The following is an 18,811-nucleotide window of genomic DNA, read 5'->3' as shown; positions in this document are numbered from 1 at the left end:
GGTATGTCTGCCCCTTAAAATGGGGATAATTCATGACCTGGGGAACCAAGAGATCCTGGGTCAGTGGTTTCACTCTCCAACAGGACCACCCTTGGAGATGAAGCAGCCAGGCAGCAGACAGCAGTCCCTCCTAGAGTTAGAGTGCAACCCCAGAAAGGCAATGGGCTCACACTGGGCCAGGCAGGCTCTTCTCAATCAGGCTAATATACAAGGCAATAGCATGCTCAAACTCTACACAAAGATCAAGGTCAATTGCTGATCAAAACAATAAGAGAGTCTGATCACGAAGGCCCATATTTATACTTTTTTAGTGCCGCATTTGCTTCAACCTAAAAAATACAATTATATTTTGTAAGTTTGTGCTGCTTTTACATCAAAAAATGATGCAAATGTGGCACTAAAGAAGTATAAATATGCGCCCAAGTGTATTGCCTGCACCTCTTGGTTGCACACTTAGTAATAATAGTAGCTACTAGAGAAAACCCTTCTCTAATCCCTGGTGAGGGGTGGCGACTTCAAGGGGTTATATGTTCATATTCTCACTCCTTGGACAGGCTAAAAACTTACATGCTGGCAAGGGAAGCAATAGGGCCAGAAAAAGCTTCAATAGGTCTTTATCCATGTATCCAAGGAGGAAAAAAGTAATTACGCAGTTACATACTGAAAGCATCCAAGGAGGAAAAAAGTAGTACATATTGAAAACCTCAGAGTCCATACAGGTCTGTGTCCAAAGAGAGGTCTAGTAAACTGGAAGAAATCTTCAATTTATATTCTGAAGTCCAGGGTTAGCAGTCCATTCCCTGGCTCAGTTAGCAAAAGTCCAAAACTCCAATTAACAAAATGATGTAGAGAGTCCATTTGCACAGGTGTTCCTGTGAAGGGAACCCATAGTTCTCCATTCTGAACGTATTGTGGGAGCTACTGGGTGGTCAAGTAGATCCTCCAGAAACCAACTTTGGTGGGTCACCTTGTATATTGCTTCCAGACAAGTCCAGAGAACAAAGAAGTTAAATTGGATGTGAGGCGGTGATAGGACTGTACTTGTCATCCTCTATGGATAGCACTTATCCTTAATCTTGCAACCACCATTTTTACAAATTTAACGAGTTTTGTGATCAGCTACGTCTAACTCTGAAAAGTTCACAATAATGATTGTGAAAAATCATTGGTGCACACTCGCTCCAAAGTTTGAAACCTTTGTGGCAAAGTTAATGTTGGGAAATATTTCCAAACACAGGAAAGGGCACCTATATTCTTTAAATCGGGGAATGTTTAAGGAAATTGGTAAGGACCATTGAGCTTCTTTTGGATTTTAGCCAAGTGATTTTGCAAGGCCTTCTGCACTACATGGCACTTTAAGGGGTAAAAACTAAGTGGCTTCAGGTAGACCAGATCTCATGACAGCTTTGCGTGCCAGAAGATCAGGTATAGGACACTTTGTATAGGGATATTTTTGCTACAGGTTAAATGGTCACCACAGAAAATAGAGATGCACATCAACTGTCAGAAGTTAAGTTTAGGCCCCTTTCCAATGTATTATATATGTCAATCAACTGGGAAGAACAAAATCACTCCTGTGATGGAAGAGATACCAAAAGACGTCTGACTCCACTATCAACGGACATCTCATTGACACCGACTTGAGATTGGATTCTTCAGTTGTGAAACTCTTCATAGGAGATGTGCAGGTTTTGCCAAATGGATCTGCTTGGATCCCAGCTGAACGATCAGAAGGGAACGGTCTTCAGAGGGACACCAGATGCAGAAGTATTAGGGATGAATATTTTTCTTCACACAGGAGACAGAAGATCATGTTGCTTCTGATCCCTCTGAATCAAGTGCGCCAACTTGCAGTTTTAAATCTCCTAGACCTTTCAATTAAGTCTTTTGTTCTGCATCCTTGGACAGTTGATCTACGAAGAAGTGTAGTAAGGAACACATAGAAGCTCCTGCATGAGGAATTATTGGTGCAGACATTCTGGTGGATTTAAGAGAGCACTGTGGAATCCAGGAAACTTTTTTGAGAGGCTGAGATGCTCATCGATGTGTTGGGGCTCATTCAGGAGCTACATGTTGATTTGCTTACACTGATCAGTCGTGCATGATGTGGAATGCACGTACTGATTCTGCAACTTTAGTCAATGTGTTGAACTTCCTTTCGGAGAGTGGCCAGGAGATGACTGCATATAGGATGGTTAATGTTTTTTGTTTAGCAATTTCAGCGTGCCGTGATTTTTAAGAGGGGACCGATGAGAGAGTATGTTCTTCCATGGAAATTGAGGAGTAGCAAGCAGGAAATCCCTCCTAACCTCCATGTATTCTTTGCTGGGAAAGTGAATAGTTTTCAGGCCTTCCTGCTTAGGGTTGTACAATGATAAGTATAGCCAAATTCAACCGTCTGGAAATGTCAAAATGCTGTTGTAAGAATTTCCCATAGACAGCTTATTTTGAGGACTGAAGACTGGCTGGTTGATTCAATGTTTGAGGAATTTTCTTTTATACTGAATCTCTAGATGACCTCATACATGTGAAAGCAGCTTTTGACAAGCTTAATGAAAGCCTACATTGCTTGTTATAAATGAATGTTTTCTGGACTGTCATTAAAATCTCCATTCTGTTAAAGATACAAAGACAAGTAGAATATTACCTAGACAAAGTATGACAGTGTACTACTAGATGTGTTTGAGTGAAGATGTGCAAAGCACATAAGGAACTAGGAGCAGTAGTGGTGCATTAAGAAGCTAGTCCTGTATGGTGCAAGCCCAAGGCTTCAAAATCACACTTTGATGCTTGATGTGTTTCCTTTAGCCTTGGCACTGATTCATGGTTGCCTAAGCTGAAATGTCCGGAATAATGGAGAGGAGGAGTTCTGATGCTTTCTTTCGAGTTGTGAGATGAAGTATGATAGTGTTTGTGAAAACAGACACTGATCCACTAAAATTGTATTATAGTTTTGCTGGAATTCAACCTTGGTTTCATGGCAGCTTTTTTTTTTTGTGTGTTGATGCTCAGTAAACAGGCAAAACATGATACTTGCTTCACTATCCCTATCAAGGCTTTCTTAAACATTAGTCCAGAAAATCATTTTGGGAGAACTAATGCTGATGCCAGGTGGTAAAATGTTCTTAGTATAACTGATGCTTAATTGGTGAGCGATAATATGAGGCTGTTCTCTGACTGGTTGAATGTCTGATTAGTTCTTCCTGTTCCATTTGTAAACAGAGTGAGAACAAACTATTTATGGTTTGTATTCTGAGACCAGGAAAGAAAATAAATATTTTGTAGTTCTTTTTAGATTAAAAGAATTATCCACCCAAATAGCAAAATGTGCAGAATCCCAGAGATTTTTCCTGCTAAAGAAGAAATGCCTTTTGGAGAAAGTTGACAGGTCAAACACAAAAGTCCTTAGCGCCGCCATCAACTACAAAGACTGCCCACCTTGATCAACACTATTGTCAGGGCCAGTCCCACTTATCTAGTTAAAACCTATTCTGAAATCAAAATTCTCCAGCATCTGCACCTGTTTTTGTGCGGTACGATCACCGATCCTTGTGCAGATCTAGGACTTTAATGACACTAGAGCAATAAGTAGTTAAAATCAATCCACCAGTGCTACTATGATTGCCTTTGCCAATGATTTCATGTCGAAGAAGTTTCAACACTCCACAGGGGAATTTTCTGTCATGGAAAAAAAGGTCACAGAATCTAGTCATCCACTCACAGGCCTGGTTAATTTACAGAATTGTGAGAGACTCCAGCACCCATCATTCCAAGAAATGGTGCTTCAGCGTCTAAGATGATTATTTCCCTCATAAGCGTGTAACCAGTTGTTCTTAAGAGAGCAGCCACTACTTGTCAGAAGTGGACAATGGAATGGCCCTAGCATTTGTTGATAGAGAAGTCCTCGAGGACAGGATGGAACAAGACACATAAATGTATTGGTTCTCCTCTATGTCAGTCATACTGATTCACACATCTTATGGACAATGCTTAATGCTGCACCTACTGGTGAGAACTCCAGTCACACATCGGATGGAGCTGCGCTAATGGAAGGTAAGTAGGTGATCCACTCATTTCTGTGTATTGCCTGGCCACTCATTTCACACCAGTTCAACTCACTACGACCCTTTGAACATGATGGTACTGAGTTTCAAAACAGTGTGGCACAAAACCAGGGACTAGCATAACGGAAACCGTTGTTAAAGGGTAAATGGATTTATCGCTTATGACCACTCTTTTGTACCATTGTGGTTCCCCTTTTCATCGTCTAACATGTATATGTAGCATGTTCATTGTTCAGATTTTGTGCACATAGTCTTGCTAAACAATAAATGAGCCCTTGTATTACTGACGTCAAAACCATTACAAACATTTCAGGCAGTTTTTACCGGGACAGCGCGTTCTACCCAAAAAAACATGACACTTAGATCTGTACATACAGTACAATATGTTACTACCCCGTTTTTAAATGTCACCCACCTTCTGTTGATGGCTGTTGACTCTAGGCAAAATGCAACATTTTTATTAGACCTGGTGGTGTTACCGACTGAATTTTAACAATCCTGGGCTATATTGTTCTTGGTAGTTGAAGGGATAGTTGTGGCAGTGATGGGAAAAGGTAAGTGCATACCAGAGGTACTTGGTTGATGTGGGGTAGCTTTGTTTTTCGCTATTAAAGTAGAAAGTAATCCAACCTTACCATAAAGTTCAACATATTATCTGCATAAATAATTTAGTTGAGCTTGAAGGATCATTGGATATGATCATTCTTTCTGGTGTTAAAATAAAATTACAATATGCTTTTTCAGCTTGAGTTCTTGTATTATGCTAAAGTAACGTACACTGCAGAAAACAATAGACTTACACCATCGTTTCTTGTTGAGCACTGAAATACAGGATAACAGTAATGTCTCCCATTTCCTTGTCTGTTGTTGTATTTGTTACTGAGACTGTATCAATGTAATATACCTGCCCATTAAAATGTGTCTTTACCTGTTTTATATTGGTGCAGTTAATCACGTCAGAGCCTGTATTTGTAGATTTTAACAATTAATTTTACGTCTCAGTAATATCATTATAATGTCTTTCTGTGTTCTTTTATGAAGCTGTGGATGCCTGGGAATTCAAACTGTACTTGACTATGGAGCATTTAGCCAGGAACGCCTTTATGATTGTGAGAAGTGCTACTTTATGCAAATGCGATAGATTGAAATAAAGGGAAAGTAATTTGCTGCAAATGCATTGTAATTTGTAGTCGTGAGGTGTGAAAGTGTGATTTAAAAGGAATATTCATTTGACAGTATTTAAAACAGATACTTGGGAAGTATTTCCTCCAGAATGCGTATGTGGAGGACATTCGCTTATGGGGTCTAAGTATTTCGTGAGTTATTTGATTGTTGGCTGTAAATGTTGTTCTGTTCAATGCAATTCACTTGGGTGCGAGTACAAACATATTGTTTTATTCTCAGTCAATGTTAAAAACATTATTCCGAGTCTAACGTGAGCTAGTCAAAATGTGTAGGTGTGCTTGCTAAGTATGTTTGAAGCTTTGGAGATACATAACTACAGAATGGACATTTTACGTAATAATTGAAGGTATGTTTTGGAAATAGGTGGCATATCCCATGTATGCACCACCTGCGTTGTCGTTTACTAATGGAAGAGCAGGGCAGAGCATTCCTTTTGATGACAAATATTTGTATATACCCATTGTAATACGACAGACATGGAAACGTTCCTGCTTTGCTTTTATGTTATTTCCATCGTTAGAGATCTGTGGGGGTGGGGGGGGGGGGGGGGGGGAGGAGCTTGTACATGTACATACGCAAGGTGCTTGCTTTTTACCAAGAGGATGGCTTGATAAGTTGATATAGTGACATAGTGATCTGCTGGTCACGAGGCCACCTCAGTCGAACATCCTTCAGAGAGAAGGAACTATGAAAAAATATCTTCGTGTATATATGTATGTGCACGCACACAGTCCACAGACACACACACGGCCCCACCTCCACCAGTAATTGTGCTTGAGAATAATGCCGCTTTATTGATATGATCCGGTTTTGTATCGTTGGTTGGCTGTGCTTTGCTTGTTTGACACAGCATGAATGTTTTTCTTTTTAAATATTTTTCAAAATATAGGATGGATAAGCAGCTGACCACTTAGAAAAGCGCGATTGTTGTTTGTCTTTCCATTTGGTGTGTGCATTTTGTAGAACCCAAACTGTATTTGTTAATTATTTTCAGTTTCTTAGAACACGCGGTTACTACAGAGTGGCCAAATTCTCCTTTATTTAAATGTTTATTGCATTTCGGACTTCAGCCTGCTGTCAGAAAATCAAGTTTTGACACATTTAATAGCAATAGTGATCAAAGTCGAATTAATAGTTCTATAAAGTGATGCCGCTAATAGTCGCGAGCTAATGACGCACTGCTCAAATTTAACTTATTGCACATACTTTGTCAGTTACCTTCTTTTTCTGAAAGAAACGCAGTCTGTGTGTTCACACTGTATTTTGCTCTGGCTTCCACTGGAACGGCCACTGCTGCTTTTAACTGAGATTTGCCCTGAATCCTGGCCCTGACAGTTATATAAATCTACTAAAATGTCAGCTTGAAGTAGTTCCCTTGTAAGCCAAGCTTGCTGGAATGCTGTTCGCTCAGTAACTATTTAGCAGACAAAGAACTGGACAATAGTGCCACAGAATAACGCGAGAGGCTAATGAATTGATGCATCTTTTTTGGCAGCCCTTCATTAAAGGCGCATTCTTTTCCTCTTCTTGTTAAATGACTTGGAGAAAGTCCCCTGGCACCAGACAGGGTTAGTTGCTGATAATTCACAGTTGGTGACTGGTGATTTGCTTTTGGTTTGCAAGCAGAATGTAAAATCTTTTGTTTGTTGAATTTAGTAAAGCAAGATTGGATTGTGTGTTAAGTGTCATTGCGGTGATTTCTTCGATGTATTTGGTATAATGTATGTCCCTTTATTTGTAATTATAAAGGCACAGGGAATTTAGGGTACGATCAATTTGAATGCGTTTTATTTCACTTTCTCGGTGACTGTTTCTATGTGTGTTTTGCTGCGGCCCTTTAGTGTCCTGCTTTGCTGACCACACTTTTTGCTTGACGACAAACAGCTTAAGTGTGTTTTCAAAGCAATTGCTGAGCTTTTATTACACAAAGGTACGCATTTGACAGGTACCGCGTGGGGACGTGAAGGGAAAACGTGGGAAATACGTTTTAATGGTTAATAAAAACGGGATATTTTTTTTAACAACTATTGAAGCCCCGAGAAACTCTCGTGCAAAAATCCGAATTCAAAGGTATGCAAATATCTTGGCATGTAGTTGGAAATTATTCCCGATACTTAGGCATTTATTGTGTAATTACTGCAATCCTTCCCACCTTGTTTTCGGTATTTCTTAATCATTAGTGGAAAGCATGACAGCAGTGCCAGCCCTGGCATGCTTCTCTTTGACTAAAACCGTGTAAATTAGCACAATTAGCACAGCATCTTCCTGCTAATTAACTTCCAGTGTCTGGTACGGTGGTTTTGCAAACAAGGGAGAGGGAGTCAGGAGGGAATCAGCGTGCCGTCCTCCCGCCCGAGCGTGTGCTGCGTTGGGTTTAGCCCGTTCAGGGTAAACTGGCCATGTCAGAAGCCAGAGACAGGCAATGAGGAGCTGAAGGGGCGGGGGGAGGGAACAGGGGGTGGGGAGAGCTGTCAAAATTATCCACAGAAATCCAGAAGGGAGCCTGTGCTACAGTGCTTGCCTTACACTGGCTGGGCCACGTTATCCGAGAACCTGATCCAGAGGGCAGTGTTTGTTTAAAAGAAAAAAGAAAACACTTTTAGTAACATGAGAAATTAAGAGGAAGTGTTTATTCGGCTACACCAGTGTGCACAGCTAGGAAGGAGCCAGGGAGAGCAAGAGAAATGGCCTGCAGCGTGTACGTGTTAATATGTGTGAGGCGAATTACAAAAAATGAAACCGCTGCAATTAAACATGTAGATAAGAAACGTTCGCTTGCAGATCTGTGCTCAGCTACAAGGATCCTAAGCTGCCATTACTTGCTGCCGTGTTTTTTGGGGGGGGTTAGGCTGCCTGGCACTGTTTTTTATTTTGTTGTACCCTGGAGGCTGCCAAGGGGAAAAAACAGCAAGCTAAAAGACCGACAGGCAAGTGATGCTTGTGTTTTTTTTTCAGCGCCTTAACAACAGAACTGAGAGGCAGAAAGGAGCCAGTTGTAATTCATACCGAGTTGTAGGCTTTGTGTGATGAAAGCGACAGAGCGCTGCCTGGGAGATTGCTTTGCTGCACTCCACGAAGCAGATTTGAAACTGTCGTGGAGCACTTTAGATGAGACTTGGATTATGGAATGACCTGCAATGTCTGTGTCATATTGTTCCGCGCAGGGTGCATTATACTGCGCTAACTAGGTGTTCAGCACCAAATAAGAGAGGTATTCCAGATGTGAGCTGTCAGCTGTGTCTCATATTTTTATATTGGGGAAAAAATAAAAATCGAAATAGTAATCTAAACTGACAGGATGGTTGGGATTTTCGAAGATTATTAACCAACACACACTGCTTTTAAAATGTAACATATATATATAGATTTGTGTTTGTGGTGTACATTATTAATAGTTCATTGTTACATTTGTTATAAATGTAATTGTCATTAATTTGCTTTAGTTATTTAAATTTAATGTGTATTAGGAAACCTATCTACGGTGTTTTGAAATATTATTTTGTTAATTTCAAAAGGCATCCCTGCTTAATACAATTATTCTGAAAAATATGATAGCGTATATATGTAAACGCTTCTCAAAACAGTTGCTGACTTTGTGTTTTTTTTCCCCCCAATGCCTGTAGGCTTGAAGATGCAGTGGACGCCGGAGCATGCCCAGTGGCCGGAACAGCATTTTGACATCACGTCGACCACCCGTTCCCCAGCACATAAAGTTGAAGCTTACCGTGGCCACCTGCAGCGCACCTATCAGTATGCGTGGGCCAACGATGACATTTCTGCCCTCACTGCATCTAACCTGCTGAAGAAGTATGCAGAAAAGTATTCTGGAATTTTAGAAGGTCCGATTGATCGGCAGATCCTTAGCAGCTATTCTGATGCACCCGCTGGGCTAGTTAATGGTCGAAAAAATGAGAGTGAACCTTGGCAGACCTCTTTAAATTCAGACGGAGTTTATCCCATGAATTGTGTTACAGACATCATTGCTGCCAATAAAGGTGGGGTGAGTGCGGCCCTGTCTTCGGGAGATGTGTCTGCCAGTATAGGAAGTACACCTGGTGTAGTGAGCAACCTGTCAGAACCCAGTTATTCCAGCAGCAACTGTGGAAATCATACGGTACCCACTCTTCATTCAGGACTTCCATCTCAGGAATATGGTTCAGGATATAATGGGTCTTATTTGCATACAGGCTATGGCAGTCAGTCATCCACTACACTGAACTCACCACATCCTTCCCCCTTACATACCTCTGCTCTTTTACAACCACCTCCGCCTCCTCCACCACCAGCCCTGGTACCTGGCTACAATGGGACTGCCAACATCACTTCTTATAACTACCCTCCTGCGAGTTATCCACCTCAAAGTGCAGGTGGCCCGGGCTACAGTCCAGGTGGTGCTCCTCCACCTTCAGCTTACCTTCCTTCTGGAATACCTGCACCAACACCTCTTCCTCCTACCACTGTATCTGGTTACAGCTACCAGAATCATGGTTTAACCCCCATTGCCCCATCTGCTTTGACAAATTGTTCAGCAAGTTCTCTGAAAAGAAAAGCATTCTATATGGCAGGACAAAGAGACATGGACTCCAGCTATGTAAACTACAGCTATAGCCAACAGAGATCAACACAGAGTCCTATGTATAGGATGTCTGAGAACAGCATCTCAAACTCAAACAGGGGAAATGGGTTTGACAGAAGTACTGAGCCACCCTCCTTAGCTTTTAAACCAACAAAGCAGCTAATGTCTTCAGAGCAGCAACGGAAATTCAGCAGCCAGTCCACAAGGGCGTTGACACCCCCATCATATGGCACTTCTAAGAATTCACTGGGCTCAAGAACAAGTGAGTCCTTTGGAAAGTATGCTTCCCCATCAATGAATGAACACAGTGAGGAGCATAGACAGCTCATTACTCATACAATGCAAGGCCCAGGACTGCGCGCAGCTACCTCATCCAGCCACTCTGTGGACGAACAACTAAAGAACACTGAAACTCACCTCATTGACATTGTAACCAATGAGATAGTAAACCAAGGACCTCCAGTGGACTGGAATGACATTGCTGGCCTAGATCTAATTAAAGCTGTGGTTAAAGAGGAGGTTTTGTGGCCTGTATTGAGAGCAGATGCATTTAATGGATTGACTGCTTTGCCTCGGAGCATTCTTTTGTTTGGACCCTGTGGGACAGGCAAAACATTATTAGGCAGATGTATTGCCAGTCAATTGGGTGCCACCTTTTTCAAAATTTCTGGCTCTGGACTTGTTACAAAGTGGCTAGCAGATGCAGAGAAAATAGTTCACGCCTCTTTCTTGGTGGCAAGGTGTCGCCAACCCTCAGTAATTTTTCTCAGTGACATTGAAATGCTACTTTCTTCCCAAGTTAGTGAAGATCACAGTCCAATAAATCGAATGAGAACTGAGTTCCTTATGCAGCTGGACTCTGTGCTGTCATCAGCAGAAGACCAAATTGTTGTAATTTGTGCCACAAGTAAACCAGAAGAAATCGACGAATCTCTTCGTAGGTATTTCATGAAGCGACTTTTAATCCCGCTGCCTGACAGCACAGCAAGGCACCAGATAATTGTCCAGCTGCTCTCACAGCACAGTTATTGTTTGAATGATAAAGAGGTTGCTCTGCTTGTCCAGCGTACAGAAGGATTTTCTGGACTGGATGTGGCTCATCTGTGCCAGGAAGCAGTGGTAGGGCCTCTACATGCTATGCCAGCCACAGACCTCACAGCCATTATGCCAGGACAGTTGAGACCAGTTACCTATCAAGACTTTGAAAATGCGTTCTGCAAGATTCAGCCTAGTATATCCCAGAAGGAGCTTGATACATACATTGAATGGAACAAAATGTTTGGTTGCAGTCAGTGATCATCGTTGTGAATCATGTTGGCGCTTATAACGTCTTACATAGGGATATATTCTCGTTTTAGCCATGCTGAAATGGCAGGTGATACTTTGCAGTCAAGAGTAAACTTGCATAAAATGAGTCCGGGTAGACCTGAAGGAAATCATGCATCACCCTAGCACTGCTGGTCTTAAACCCACATGTGAAAAGAAGCATACTGTGATGCTTCTGTTCATGCTAGCCAGTGCCTACTAAGGAGTGGGGCACAACTGGGCTGGCTTTAGAAGGACTTGAACTCTGTGTGTTGATTCCATTCTGCTGTTCTTGAGATTTAGTTGCTGTCAAGTGCCTGAAGTGGTGCTTTAGTTTTTGTTTGCCTCACAATTACATTGGTGGCATGTGCTAATATAAAGAGCTTTAACTTCAAACATTGTTTGACTAAAGAGAAGAACAATTGTTTTGGGACACCGTGAACCACATTTTTGCCATCCGACTAGCAACAGTATTCCTCAAACCCATCTGTTCTAGATTTGTTCGAGAACAGTTAAAACGGGACAGTCTTAATCTGGACCTTAATATCCATAGTTCACTGTTTTTAATGTTCTGTCTGCAAAAACTCAGGAAAGCTATATTTTGTTTTGTACAGTACCTCAAGGGAATGTGTTGAAAGCACTGCGTACTGCTGAATTATGTATTATCCAATGATACTTTATTTTAAGATGTATATTTACCTCAACAAATGGAAGGTGGTAATGCATTGAATGTATCCAGAATGGTTGTAGTGTAACACGGTGGAATGTTTTTTTTATTGAAAAAGAAACAATTTCTTCATGTTAATGGCCTCCGTTAATATGCTTGGGATGAAGTAAAAATATATTTGTGTCAGCAAAATATACATTCTTAAGATATTGCTCCCTCACACCTACGGGATAAATTTGTTTGGAAGCCATTTGACAACATTTCTAAGTTATGTGTTGGCATTTGGCATAACCTGAAACCGTGCACTTTGGATTTCTTTTGGGATGCACTAGACTTTTCAACAATAGGCCAGTGGTTGGATTCCAGTGTTTGGGATGCTGCTTACATAGTGCAATTACATAAATGACCTTTATGTTGCATGGCCATTCTTCTGAGTTGTCAGTATTATTTTACATTGTATTCTAGTGTCTTTATGAGAAAACGTGTACTTCTGTTTGCTCCCCCCTTACATCTCTACCTCAGTTTAGTTAAAACCATTCAAGGAGAAGAACGGGAATCCCTTCTTCTCAAGAAACCAAATTGCAACATATGTTTCAAGGCGCATCTTCGTTTGTCCACTTCTGTCCCATGCCTGTGACCCTTCCCTTCGCCAGCAGACATACCATAGTGTCTTCCTTCTCTAAAGAGTAGCTGGCCTGCTTGGCATTTTCCTCACTTCCCCCTGCACCCCGCAGTGTCTGTTTATCCTTTTATGTTTTATTTGCCACTTGATTCATGACAGTTGATTGATGTTGGGTAATGTCTCCGAGCAGGAGGGATGTTGGCTGCAGCTGCCCCAGAGCCTCTGCTGCATGAACACAGAACAGTCTTGTGTTTTGAACATAACGTTGTATTTGCTTAATAATGACAGTACCAAAATTGTTGAACAGCACTGGAATTTGTTTCCGTTGACTAATGTATACGATGAAACATGAAATAAATGTACAAAAAGTATCTGTGTTAAGACTTGTGAGCTAGGTCTTTGTGTTTTTTGCACACCAGTCTGTACTAATTTATTTTTGAAGACGTAATGAGAGGTACAAAATGCCAAGGGTATTCACGATCTGTTTTGTTAGAAAATTTACCAAATGAATTGTCTTCAAAGAAGTCCAAGCAGCGTTTTACAAAATGATTATATGTTGTGCCTTGAACTAAGGAAGCAGTGAAAAACATTTTACCAATGTTGCCCTGAATATATTTTAAAAAAACAATTTGATTTTCCGTTGATATTAATTAAAATGATAGCAATGCAGCAACTTAGTGGCAGTTTAGTCAACTCCACTTGTCGGCTCTTTTCCTGACATTCAAATAGTAAGATCAAAAGACCATGTGGATTGTGATTGGATTGGAGTTGAGGTAACACAATTGTCACCATGCACTCTGATGCCTTTCAGCAGGCATGCGGTTTTGTAGTTATCTGCTTCAATGACTCCTTTTGCCTTTCAGTGCAGATTGTACTAATTTCTTGATTACCCTGTGATTGCTTAATATATTAACTAAGCATTAAAAGAATGTGTGTGTCCTGCTAAGAAATACCGGTAACAATTTAGGCAATCACAAACAAAGGTAACTGTAAAAGAACATTGTTTAGTACTCATTATAGGTATAGATGACAAAGACATCGGCAAAAAATAATTATTATTGGGGAGGAATATCATTTTAATAACAAACTTTGCTCTTTAATCTTTTATGGGGACTAATAAAGGCCGCTAGCATGTTATTCATTTTTACCACTTCAAAAAATGTAAGTTATGGCATACTGAGTCGAAGTAATGCCATTAACAGCCCCATACTCATGGTACTGCCATAATTGCAGTTGTAAAACACAACCCTCTTTGTAACGCCTTTAATCATATAATTGTATATTATGTACATTGTATAACAAAAAGTGCATTATGGGTGTATTTACAAGCATCGTATTGTACCCCAACAAAAAAGAGCAGTTTAAGGTTTACCTTAATTTACAGTGCAAAGAAGGTGAGGAAAGGGCTATTATCTTTATGCTTATTATCTTTATCTTCTACTATAGCCTTACAACCAGCTGTAGTGGGCTCTACTGGCCATTAAAGGCCCGTGCCGAATGCAATGGCCTTTTAACAAGGGAGAGGGCCCTTAATGGCCAGTAGAGCCCACTACAACGGGTTCTAGGGCTATTAGAACATTCTGCCACTAGAGGGCAGAATGTTCTATCAAATAAAACAAATTCCTCACAACGCTTGAAGGGATTAAAACCCCCTCAGGCTCTGTGAGGCTTTGTTCACAGCTGTTCCTGTGAACAAAGAAAACATTGGAATGTTGACGCTCTGGGCTTTTACCTTTTACCAGCCAGTAAAAGCCTGGAGCACACTATTGTCTGCAATGGAGCCCCCAACATTCCAATGTTCTAATTACAAATAATGATCTTTCACCTGTACAAACTCCTTGACTTTCTTTTTCCTTTGTCCATAATGCCCCCATTTGATGCTGTGCCCATAGTTGTCTTTGGATGCTTCTTTTTAAAAAGCAGAAAATGTACTTACCACCTAGCCTCATGCATACAGTTTAAAAACATTTACTGGGCAATGCAGTCCTCAAGCCAATCAATAGGTGGTTTGTATTACATTTTTGAAAGAGTATGCTTTGATCTACGAAGGGCATAGATAAAAACTCCAATACACCAAACATCTTATATTATCCCCCTCTGGCATTGTACTTAAAAATAAATGAGCATGGTCATAAAGAAATGCACAGTAACTAAAGCATATGCCTAGATTGCTTGCTTCTTTCACTACCTCTGATTTATCACAAAATAATCGTTTGGTATCTCAGTGGGCCTAGTGAATAGTTCTTACCTTTTCCAGTAAAAAAAAAAGAACCAAAATTTCAGATGTCTCAGCTGGAACCGTTGGAAAGAATTGATGGAACACGAATTGTTTGACAGTCTTTCCTACAGAATATTACTCCACTTTAACTAGCTTTCTTTGAACCTCTCCAGCCTTCTGAACTTCCTATCACGCTTGTATCACTCACTGTCGATGACAGTGTTGTCTTGCTGTTATGGCTGGCTGTGTTGGGGCATACGGTAATTTTGCCTAACTACCTTGAAATGAGGAAATAGCCATCTATACTGCTGAAGTCATGTGCCAACAATGCAGTGATTCTGGAGCCAAATTTCAATGTGAACAGTTTATAGACCAAGAGCTTTTAGAATTGTAACAATAGGCACATCTTGCAATCTTATTAAGACAAAAGAATACATATGGAATATCAACAGGTTCTTCGTTGCTCTTCTCTAAAAATACAGTGACTGCTGACAACAGTCAGGCATGTGTATTCTACCCGGTAGCATTATGTCAGTGCAGTTTATTCTTATGGGACAGCATTGTCCAATTTCATTGGAACTTGTTTTAACATGAACGTGCATGAAAATATTGACATTTGTCCTCTAATTTCTGTTTCATTAATGAGGAATTATATGTATTTTTATTTCTGAAAACTGCATCTTCAAAGTTAGTCCCAATGTCGCACATTCATGCCACATATTTTAGTTTGTTTTAGGGCCACTGGATCATTTCCCTCACAATAATGCATAAGTTGAAGCAGAACATTTCTTTCCATGGAATGGAGTTTGTTAAGCCAGGAGAGAGATTTGTATTGTGTGTGTGTGTGTGTGTGTGTGTGTGTGTGTGTATGTGTGTGTGTGTGTACACACACACTCAAACCCCTTTGTAGGTGGATATATGCTAATAGTGTTTTGCGGGACATTGTCTTTCATGAAAGAGGAAAGCAAAACAATTAACTTGCCTTAATATGGCAGAAGTATAACATTAACAGAGCTCTTCACATTTTTATGAACTTTTATTTGGGATGTTTTCTCATAGTAATTATGTATTTTTACTTCAAACTGTTTTGATCGGTAATAAAGGTGTTCAATTTCATATTTTTGATGTACTCATAAAAAGTGAAAATTTGCAATTTTGTTTGCTAATATAATACTATTGCAAACATACACTGATCTATTATGGTTAAACCTTGAATAATCTCCTTGAAAGTTACATTTCAATGTGTCAAAAACAAGACATTAAATGCACTGAGTATATTATACAGACTGGGCGCAGTTTTGAAAATTACTTCACTTGTAAACACAGTAAACAGTAGCTCTGCACTAAAGTCAGCGTGTGTCTGTGTACATGTGATCACTCAAATCTGGAAATACATTTTCGTAAATTGTTTGAAATATTCATTGCTGAATGAGATACTCTATTCAGATCACCTTACCAGTTAATATTTATTCAGAAAACTGCCACAAAAATTATATCAGAATAATGTTATTCTCTAAATTAACATCATGTACTCGAATAGAGATAACTAATAAAAGTGGTGCTTGTCGCAAATGAATTAAGCTTTACCCAATAAATGTAAAGAACAATAATTATGTTTTTGCACAGAAAAGAACAAGAATATGGCTGGCTTTGAAATTAATACATTTTCTAATGGATTATAGAAGAGACTGTCTTTTTTTTATAAAGCAGCTTAAATTTGCTAATATGTTTTCTAATTGCATTTTTTAGTTTGCCATGTTGACTGTTGGTTATTTCGGCTGTGCTTGATCAGCTTCACAGCTATGCAACTAGATAGCTTTTTTGCAGTTCATGTTTAGGATGTACATCTTGACATTCCTCGTTACCACTGTTCTTTCCTCCAGCCACTGCCCATTTTCGAACATCTGCTGATAGAGGTCACTGTGGGACCACTTTGAATCATATCTATCAGCTATGTTTTGATGGATTTGAAAATAACTGTTGAATGCAAACCCTCCCACACACGAACGTAGTTTAATGCATTTGGCTAAAACGGGATAAGTAAAAATACATTGACTTATTTGTCAACCTAGTGAAAGCCAAAGTAATTGTGATAATATACTTGAAAATATTTAGATTTTCTAACGTCAAGAGGATTGAAGCAGGTAGGCTGAGATACAATTTTGAACTATTCAGAAGAGAAGTATACATTTCCCCAAACGACTTCTACTTTCTCCTGATTATGACTACATTATAAATTAATGGTTTAGTCAAAGTGAGCACTAAAATTCCTTTCTAATTCTTTTAATTATTCCTGGAAACAATATTTAGGGAACATTTACGGTATATGCACACTCAATAATAAAAAATATACCCTTACTAGCTAATTGCCTACTTAAAAGTTGTATTGAATGTTGATGGGTAAAATGAGGATGGAGATAACAAGCGTAACACTTACCGGTTCACTTCCAAATTGTGAGCAATGCAATTAGGGCCTGATTTAGAGTTTGACGAAGGGGTTACTCCGTCACAACGTTGACGTTTTTCCCATCCGTTAAAATATAAATCCCATAGGGTGTAATGGGATTTATATTTTGGCAAACAAGATATCTGTCACCTTCGTTACGGAGTAACTCCTCTGCCAAACTCTAAATCAGGCCCTTAGTCACTAGGTTTACCATTGGTTTATGCAATACTATCAGGTTCAACATGGGTGATAAGAGTCACTTAAGCTAAGTGATAAAGAGAATATTGAGGTTATTAATCTTTATTACATGATCTTGAAGACATTTTCTGTATCCTCTGAAATGACATTTTCTGTTGCATAGTGGAGAAACTAAGAACACCCATTTTGTCCTACTACTACGATTATTTGGCAATTTGAGAAAGGATTTGAGTCAGGATGCGATCCATGTATAACCACTCCCTTTGTGTTTGTGGCTTGGTCAATGTCCACATTCTAGCATATGTTTTTTTCTGCTGATCTGTCTTTCTAAAGTGGAGCAAAATGGATCACATTACATTCATGCCTCCCTTACAGTGACAAAGGGCATCATTGTGTTCACCAGGCACCGAGGTTTTCAGAGGCAAAGGTAGGTGATCTACTGCACACTTCTACATTTTGAACCTCCAATGCTCTCCCTAAGACTACTGTGAGATGTTGCTCTTGGTATTTTAACCAGTGGCACTGAAAAAAGTGACTGTTGGCACAACATACAGCAATGGCTATCTTACACTGTGCTCACCCACCATTATGCATGTGGAATGTAGAATAGTGTATTATTTTAACTATGCACGTGCATTCATTTCAGAATATAGCAGTGTCTTCTAACTGTGTCCTACAAACCATCTTTAAGACATGTTTGTCAACTGAGCAAACATTTTAATAGATGTAGTGAAGATAGAGAGCTAAAATAAATACACTCTCTCTCTCTCTCTCTCTCTCTATATATATATATATATATATATATATATATATATATATATCGATGTCCCTAAAATAACCTCAGACACTTCTGGTCACTGCATACATTTTTATTTTAGAAAAAACAGCTCTTCCAGAAGGTTTTGGGTAAAAAACGCTTGTGGAGGAGCTGTTTTTTCTAAAATAAAAATTAATTGTATGCAGCGACCAGGAGCATCTGACGTTATTCCTGGGACATCGAGAATTGTCAGTATTGATGTTAGGGGCTGCCGGGGCCCAACTCGGACCTGCCAAGTACAATAACCACAATGCTGTCATTTAGTGCATGATTTCATATATATATATATATATATATATATATATATATATATATAATTTTTTTAACCCATAATATAATGGGTACAAATCTGGAATTTATTTACTAAGAAATAAGTCCCCTAATCATATGAGATACGCACCTGATATAAAGTAAGTAACCATATATTATAGTAGTACAGTGCCATTTAGGATTCTGTGGATGTGTTAAACTACAGGTTCAGAAAGCTTGGTGTTTAGTATTGCCACTACCAAATTGATCAATAATAGATCCTTGGTACATGGAGCCATGAATGTTTTCTTTATCTCTCCATACATTTGAGTTGAATGATTGTTCATTATAAAAAGAAATCTGTTAATGTGTGTATTTTTGTAATCCCATTCACCTACATATATTTCCTTTACTTTGATACATTAATATGCGTTACATTGCCAGCTCCACCATACTTCTGCTAC

The 18,811-nt window shown here is 39.5% G+C and overlaps 1 protein-coding gene across 3 annotated transcripts in view; it reads left to right on the top strand.

Moving 5' to 3' along the window:
• Positions 1-18,096, top strand: part of FIGN (fidgetin, microtubule severing factor) — a 200,357-nt gene extending 182,261 nt beyond the window's left edge. For all 3 annotated transcript variants that reach the window (XM_069224265.1, XM_069224267.1, XM_069224266.1), the window contains one exon: positions 8,873-18,096. In XM_069224265.1, coding sequence (XP_069080366.1) covers positions 8,873-11,121 — 2,249 coding nt within the window. In that variant the 3' untranslated portion in view covers positions 11,122-18,096. The remainder of the gene's footprint in view (positions 1-8,872) is intronic.
• The last annotated feature ends 715 nt before the right edge of the window (positions 18,097-18,811 follow it).

Source organism: Pleurodeles waltl, chromosome 3_1 (assembly GCF_031143425.1).
Source record: "Pleurodeles waltl isolate 20211129_DDA chromosome 3_1, aPleWal1.hap1.20221129, whole genome shotgun sequence".
Taxonomy (NCBI): domain Eukaryota; kingdom Metazoa; phylum Chordata; class Amphibia; order Caudata; family Salamandridae; genus Pleurodeles; species Pleurodeles waltl.
This window is presented reverse-complemented; position numbering and strand designations above follow the sequence as displayed.